Source organism: Benincasa hispida, chromosome 6 (assembly GCF_027475165.1).
Source record: "Benincasa hispida cultivar pf3 chromosome 6, pf3_genome.v1.1, whole genome shotgun sequence".
Lineage (NCBI taxonomy): Eukaryota > Viridiplantae > Streptophyta > Magnoliopsida > Cucurbitales > Cucurbitaceae > Benincasa > Benincasa hispida.
The window spans coordinates 5,751,928-5,760,778 of NC_143483.1; the positions used below are offsets into that span (position 1 = coordinate 5,751,928).

General features: G+C 31.1%; 1 protein-coding gene across 1 annotated transcript; it reads left to right on the forward strand.

Annotated features, from left to right (window-relative positions):
• Window positions 1-405: 405 nt before the first annotated feature.
• LOC120079486 (calcium/calcium/calmodulin-dependent Serine/Threonine-kinase) lies at window positions 406-4,522 on the forward strand. The gene is made up of 4 exons (XM_039033687.2): window positions 406-1,156; window positions 2,070-2,701; window positions 2,824-3,339; window positions 4,086-4,522. The coding sequence occupies exons 1-4, from the start codon at window positions 832-834 to the stop codon at window positions 4,239-4,241; spliced, it is 1,629 nt and encodes a 542-aa protein (XP_038889615.1). The 5' UTR covers window positions 406-831; the 3' UTR covers window positions 4,242-4,522.
• Window positions 4,523-8,851: the final 4,329 nt, after the last annotated feature.

Below are 8,851 nucleotides of genomic sequence, written 5' to 3' on the forward strand. Positions count from 1 at the left end.
AATTGTGTTTCTTATTCATTTTAAGATTAAAACTAATTGCTATAATTGTCCAACTGTAGAATTATTTATTTATTAGAATAAGATTCAAACCTTTAACATTTTGATGGAATACATACACTTTAATCAATCTAATTACCGCGAAATTGACATTCTAATTGTGGAATTTAGGACCATTAAAAATTGATATTTTTTTATACGAAATGACCCAAATTTTGGGCTTTGTGTTTTTACTCTCGCATCCGTTCAAACTTTTTCTCTTCACCGCTCTCTCCTCTCACTCTACAACATACTCCACTTTTATATTCAAAAGTACCTTAGTACACCTTCAACCTCTCAAAATCCATAATCTCTAAACAACCCACAATCTACCTCGAAAACAAAACCCCCTAACTTACTTGTGATGTTAGCAAAAGGTTATCCAACCTTTTTTTTTTAACATGTGGAGTGGAGGAGAGGTTATCTAATCTTAAATGGAATCGTTTCTATAATTTTGAATCATCGCATAAAAATCTCTTCAAATTTTAAGATAAAAATGAGTACTCTTTTTCAAATGCACTTGTTTTTTTCCCTTAAAACTTGAAAGAAACTAGTTTTGAAAGGAAAAACACATAAACCGAAGCGAAAGGTAAAGCAAACCCATTCTAGAATAGATTAAAAAAAGTGTCGAGCGTCACCACCTGAACAGAATTCCTAAGTGCTTAGTGGAAATCAGTCAGCTCCGGTATGATCATCAATGGCAGTACAAGATATGTTCTTCTATCTTTGCTTCAAAGCAATCCCCCATTTTCACTTCTCTATTCTCCTTCTTCCCTTTCTTAATCCCGCAATGAAATGAAATTCCAGAGCTCCACGTTCTCGATTCACATTTTCCCATCATTTTGCGAAATGGGTTCTCTGTTTTCATCCTCATTCTTCTTCTTCTTCTTCTTCCTCCTCCTTCTTCTATCACAACCATTTTTTCTAAATTTGACCCAATGTTCGCCTCATGAATCGTTGGAGTATATATCCGCCATTGGAGACCCTGGAATGAAGAACCCAAACGTTAGAGTTGCATTTGAGGCATGGAATTTTTGTAATGAAGTTGGAGCTGAAGCTCCTCACATGGGCAGCCCCAGATTGGCTGATTGTGCTGATTTGCGAACCCCATTTGCTTCTGGTATGCAATGCTTCTGAGTAACGGTTCCCCTGTTTCGATTATGGTTTCTAATTTTCATTTACTGAGTATTTGTTTGGGTTTGTTTTTCGAAATATGAATTTCCTTTGCTTGAATTTTCTTAATGTTTTGATGTTTCTTCAGACTATTTTTGAACATCGGTGAATTATTGGCTATTATTATGCATTTATTCATTGTGAATTTCTTTATCACTGGTTAGAAATATACTTATTTAGTTCTCTTATGAATTCTAGCGTGCTGACTGTTCTTTGAGTTTATTTGGTTAAATATACAACTCTCTTGTTCCGTTTCCACATTGTAGAGAAAATTATTACGAATTTTTGGCAATACAAGTCTTGGGCATATTTATTAAAAGTGGCAAAGATCTTGAGTGTATAAGTAAGGACATAATCTCTGTTTATACAACGCCTTTTGTGTGGAATTTGTAAGTTTCAAAAGTAATATTTTGGTGTAAAATCACTCCATACTTTTGTGATTACAGTCTTACATCTCTTATTGCACATTGGAATAGTTTCTTGTAATACACATGGCTTCCACAACCCTTTTGTAATTTCATCTCATCAATGAAATTTTGTCCAATGTTTCTCATCAAAAAGAAAAGAAAAAGGAAAAAATGGTGACCTTGGCTAAGGTTCGAATTGGACAATGTTATATATGTAATGATGGAGAGACTCGTTGTCTTTAACACCAATAAATGGATTGATGCCAGGGTGAGGCGGATACAACTTGAAGCTATCTAATTTTAATTTTAAATTTAACAAAGGTTATGATTATCTAGCTGTTATGAATTTCTCTGAGATCTGTTGCTTTCTAAGAACTAGCAAAACTAGAGTCATTGTTCTTGGTGTTTAAATGAATAAGCCAATCAAATTTTCAATTTTTTTTTTCCTTTCAGATCAACAAGATTGTTCTGGTCTTGAAGGAGATAACAACTGTTTGGTACTCCAGAAAGTAAGTGAAGCAGATAATAAACTTGGGGCTGGCGAAAAATTCCCATCAGAGCGTTTTAAGTCATACCAAGATCCAGATTTGTATGTCGTGGAGAAGGAGCGCTATCTTGGTTCACTATGTGAGGTTCATGATTCTTCGAATCCATGGAGTTTCTGGATGATTATGCTAAAGAATGGGAATTTTGACAAGAACTCTACTCTCTGCCCTGAAAATGGAAAGAATATTACTAAACTTATTACTGACAGAAAGTTCCCGTGTTTTGGCAAAGGTTGTATGAACCAGCCTATTATCTACCATAACTATTCGAGATTGGTGTCTTTCGGCAAACGAATGGTGTCTTTAACTGGTGGTTTCTATGGAACCTATGAACTAGATGCTGATCTGAGTGATGGTATAGGGAAGAACTCTTACTTTTCAGTCTCCTGGCACAAGAATGTTAGCACAGGGAGTTGGATATTTTCAAATCGATTGATGACATCTTCTAAGTATCCCTGGCTTATGCTGTACCTCCGATCTGATGCAACAACGGGGTTCAATGGTGGATATCACTATGATGGTCGTGGCATTATGAGAAAGGTTCATGATCCATCCTCTTTTGATTTATTTTTGTTTTCAAACTATAGAAATTTGATAAGAGGAACTCATCCAGTTGTTGTCCACTGTCTGTTTTATAATTTCGAATTTTGTTTTTTTTTCAGTTGCCCGAGTCCCCAAATTTCAAAGTGAGATTAACACTTGACATTAAAAATGGAGGTGGAAAAAACAGCCAATTTTATCTCATTGACATAGGAAGCTGTTGGAAGAACAATGGAGATGCTTGCAACGGCGACACTACGACTGATGTAACTCGATACAGTGAAATGATCATCAACCCCGAAACTAGTAGCTGGTGTAGGCCGAACAATCTTGTGTCGTGTCCACCTTATCATGTTAGTGCTTCAGGTGAGAAGATATACAGGAATGAGACATCAAGATTTCCATATTCAGCTTATCACCTGTACTGCAGTCCTGGAAATGCTATGCATTTGGAGAAACCATATGACATTTGTGATCCATATAGCAATCCACAGGCTCAAGAGTTGCTACAAATTCTTCCACATCCTGAATGGGCTGTACATGGTTATCCAAAGAAGCAAGGAGATGGATGGGTTGGAGATCCTAGAACTTGGGAGCTCGATGTAGGAGCTTTGTCGAACCGCTTGTACTTCTACCAGGTAGATCTTCTTTTCCTCCACGATATCACTGATTCACTCAACATTTTTCCTCATTATGATGAACTGAAAATTACCGATGATTCTAAAATCCTTGGTGATCAAATTAAAAATTGAGCATTCTAAACTGTCTAATGAATATCACGGCAAGGTTAAATTACAAATTTAGTGAACTTCTTGGTTATTTAATTAGTCCCTAAACTAGAAAATATTTCAACTACATTCATGAACTATGAATGATGATTCTATGTGGTTCTTGGGTTTACGACATTAACTAATTAATGATGAGACATGCCTATCAGACTATGATGCCTGATGTAGTATTGATGTGGTAGACAAATTGTGAAAGGCAAAGTGTAAAACTATCAAAACAAAGTGGCCCGATCTATAAAAGAGATTTGATAAGTTGTTTAAAAGAGAGGGCATATCATATGTGTGACTTTCTTTTGTTCAATTATCTACTTTATTGAACCATCTGTCTTTCATGTCATGCCAAATCAACTAACAAAATGTTTGTTCAATAGGTCTGACATTTCATTATTTAGAAAAACCATATGAATAATAGAGACTACATAGGATCACAATTCAAAGGCCATGGTTGTCTAAATAATATGTCATAAAGTTCATAGTTTATAACAAATCTCAATGTTATTCTCTACAAGTAGATATGAACTTTGCTGCTTACCTGAATTCAAGTTTAAAGATGATATGAATTTTGTTTAGAAACTGAGTTTTTCTTGTCAATGTAGGATCCGGGAACGAAGCCAGCAAGGCGGGTATGGACTTCGATCAATGTTGGTGTAGAAATATATATTAGTGAAGGGGCAACAGCAGAGTGGAGTGTAAGTGATTTTGATGTCATTGTTCCACCAGATGCTAGGGATGCCAATTGCTGCTCTTATTGACTCACTGCTCTTAACTTATCATGTAATATATCAATTAGTATCATCATGTCAATTTTCCTCTTCATCTTCCCCCTTTGGCATCCTTCAAAAATACTTGCCACTTTATTGTTTCAATAACTAGAGGCTCCTTAGGAAGTTCTTCCTTCCTCTCACACAAGCCATTCTACTATATAATTATGTGTTGTTGATTGAAGGAACTCAATCTAGTTAAGTGTTTATGGCAACAAATATTAAATAAAGTAATAAAGTTTCTATACTCTGAAAAAATGTTTACTTCTTAATAGTTGTGTGAAGATCTTTATTTGTAGACCAAATATTTTGATTGCCATTATTTTTTTCTTGAAAGTTGAACTTGCTGTCATATAACTGAGGTTTTCAATTAGAAGAATTGTGGTTCAAGATGATGGGCTTTTTAGGCGGAAATTCACTCAAACAACCAACTTCCAAAAACTTTCCATAACCTAGAAGACCTCGAAGATGTCAAAGCAGCTAATTTATGAGGAGATGGTGGACATTATTAAACCTTGTGAATCTTAACTTGGAAAATGTGTGCAGAGGAATTTAAAGCCTGAAGTCAACCCAAAAAAGAAGTATTTAGGATATAGATTTTTCTTTTGATGCATGTCAATTATCTCTCAGTTATACTATCTTTTTTTATAATGAAAAATCTATATTTAGGAGGTAGAATATAAGCTTGGATTCAAATTTGAAGTATGCTTTATTATTAGGGTTTTGTGATGTAAGTTTACAATGTAACTCATAATGGAGAGAGATATATGGATGTTCTCGCGAGGATGGGATGAAATCGTTGTATTAATACTTACCTTTTTAATTTTTTTTTTAAAAACTATTTATTTCATTAATTTCACGTGAATAATTATCATCTAAAGATTTAAGGTTGATTCTACAAATAACAATCAGGCCCAAAGTAATGAAACATGTAGTATAAGGATAAACATATTAGGGATATGAAAAAATTACCACCAGATATTATTAATAGTAGCTATCCGTGATAGCCATATTGGTAAATGACTGATAGCCCATGTATAGCTCACCATTTCGCGCATTTTCTTCCGGTTTTCTCAAATTGAAAGCTATCATTGATAGTTGCTATTAATAATAGTTTTCAATTTGAGAAATATTAATACAACATTGAAATAGTAACACTTTAAATATTAACTTTTCAATTTGCTATTAGTTATCAGTGGTCATCATTTATACACTTTCATCAATTAGAGTAAAACTTGAAATATTAACACTCAAGGCTATCAGTGGCTATGAATAATAGACTTTTGTAAGTAGTTATCAACTTTGAAAGGAAACTATCAACTTTCAAAGGTTAATATTTAAAGCTATAAGTGATAGGAGTCTATCAATGAGAGGTCTATTAAGTGACTATCACTAATATCTACCTAAGTTATCTCACCAATATCATTCATTTAATTGATATATACATAAGTCATATCACTGATAGCTTCTATCAACAATAGCTTATATCAGTGGATCACTAATAGCTTCTATCACTTCCTATCACCGATAACTTTTAGTAGTGACTATTAATGATAAACTTTCATAAAATAGAATAGGCTTTTATATCATTGATATTATCGATATATGGATATCACCTAAGTTCTTCACTGATATCATTGATATCACTTATATCGTGGTTACTCGTGATAGCTTCCATCACTGATAACATGATATCGAAAATAACTTCTGTCAAGATCAAATGACATGCTATCGTTGATAACTTCTATCACTAATAACATACTATTAGTGATAACTTCTAGATATCTACTATTTGTGATAACTTCTAGACATCTCACTTACACTTTAGTTCGAGATTCAACTTTATTAGTTAAATTCATTAAGTTAACTATCAATGATAGACTTTTATAAATAACTATTAACTGTGAAATAAAATCATCAAAGATTAAGCTATCAATGATAGAAAATATTAATAGTTATCAATGATAGACTTTCATTAATGACTATCAATTTTGAAAATTAATACTCAAAGCTATTAGTAGCTATTACTAAGAAACTTTTTTCATGATTATCAATAATAAACTTTTATCATTAATAGAAGTCTATCATTGATCTCTACCTAAGTTTGATATCACTAATACATAAATATGACTGATATCTATCTAAGTTCTATCGCTAATATCACTGATAATTGATATACCAATACACAAATATTACGATATCTACCTAAGTTATATCACTGATTCACGTAGTTCGTCAGTGATAACCACATATTATCTAGACATAGTTATATATATATATATATATATAAATAAAGAGCATAGATATTTTTAATATACTTGTAATAGTAGTAAGACAAAAACAACCTCGTTCGTTAAGTTAAAACAATATAGACAATTACTAGGTGGGGCTACCTAATCTTTAGTTCATTTAGATTTATATTCCAAAACTGTATATCTAATTAAATAAATATAAAAAGAAATTAGATATATTTTTTTAGAGTAAAAAAATAGATATTTAATTATATTAGTTTAGTTTCTAGTTAGTTATCACTCTAATCATAGCTCAACTGGTTTAGATATTTATTCTCGATTAAAAGGTCAAAATTCCAAATCTACCACTTCTACTTGTTTAACTCAAATAAAAATAAAAATTCTTGTTAGCTTGTATTAAATAATAAAATTTTAAAACAGAAATCAAGCATAAAATGCTAATCATAAGCAAGGGCCTCAATGGAAAAAATCATAAAAATTAATGTTTAAATTAAGAAATAAGCATCTTATCCTTTTCTTTAAATAAGTATAAATTATTATATTTTAGTTATATTTTATTGATTTTTCTACCCTACGAAATAAATGCTAATTCACTGCTCTTGTGGATGACAAACTCATAGGCATATGAAAAATCTCAGCCAGTTTGACAAACTAACCAAAAGAATGATGTTTATTATTATTGAGTTTCTTGCATTAGACGCAAAAAAAATTGGGTAGATTTAGTGGGTGGTCAATTCAAATTAAGCGCTTTAGTTGGTAGTGGAATTGTCAAATATTTGTAACTTTTGTCAAATTTTGCATCTATTACTTCTTTTTTGCAACATTTTGAATCTATTGCTTTTATAACAAATATGACCAAGAAAAAGAAAAAATCTTTAAGGGCGTAGTCGGTAGTGTATATATATATATGTTTTAACATTTACTTAATTTTTACGCATGATTTTTTCTTAATTTTTACGTGATTGGAGAATCGAACTTCAAACTTCAAAATTAATAGTACAAATTTTATGACAATAACTATATTTATTTTTATTCTAAGCATGACTTTTTTCAGATTAGTAAAATTCACTTAACATGTTGGAAAGTCTTAGGGAAAAAATAAATGTGTACCACTTGATTTGAACATAACAAATTCGATTAAAATAAAGTTGTTAATATATTTGTTTGATATTAGATTTAGAAATTGAATCCTAATTTGAATAATATTTTCGAATCTATTTGATGTAATATAAATTATTATTAATTTATTTAATAAATATGTTTTATGTTAAAAAAACTGTATCATTATTATTTTACAGTATCACATAATTTATAATATATTATATGTTATGATTCGACTTTCTAAAACCTCTGATGTCTTTAATATATGTATGCGATTTTAAAACCAAAACCCATGACCATTTAGGGGGGTTTTATGCATGAAAATTATAAAATGACTGTTTTGGGTGTCGAGTTTAGAAGTCTAAGTTTTTAAGCTTGTGTTTAGGATGCATGTTTTGGGAGTTTAAGTTTAGATGTTTTTATTTATTTTTTATTTATTATTATTTTTTTCTATTGACTAATTTGAGAGGTTGTTTTATGAGTTGTTTAATCTCTAATGTACTAAATTTTAAAGATATTTTGAATTAAATATTTAACCAATTCTTTTTAAAACTAGGGTTATACTAGTTACTCTACATATTTTATAGAGAGCTTTCAAAAACAAAAAAATATGAGAAACTATTTATACAAAATAACAAAATTTAATTTTTTTTATAGAGATTGATAGAAGTCTATCAGTGTCTATCAGTGATAGAAAATGATAGAAGTCTATCAATGATACTATGTGATAAATGCAGATAAAAGTTTATCAGCGTCTATCAATGTTTCTTTTTTGCTATTTTTGTAAATAATTTGATATTTTTTCTATCTGTAAAAATTTTCCTATTTTGTATCTCTAATTCAATCCCTTCACTCTATTGATTTCTAAGACAATAATGTATGAATGAAAATATTTAACATTCAATAGTGTATGATTTACAATGTCTATTTTGAGGCCATTGCTGAAAGGGAAAAGTCACCTTCCTTCTTCATGAGGCCATGGACGATCTATGCATAAACGTTATCAAATTTCTTCTTAGAAGTCTTCGGTTTCCAATTCTTGTTTGCGATGGTGAGAACTATATAAGAGAAAGATGATGATTCAAAGAGAAAATTATGTAAGGAGAGGAAGAGATTAGAGTTACAATGAGGAAGGAGACGAAGAGATGAAGAAGATGTGAAAGAATTGATAAGGAAGTCAAATGCAGCAAATCAAGGAAGAGAGAAAGGCATCTGAATGGATCAGATGTAAAGAAAGAGATGGACAAT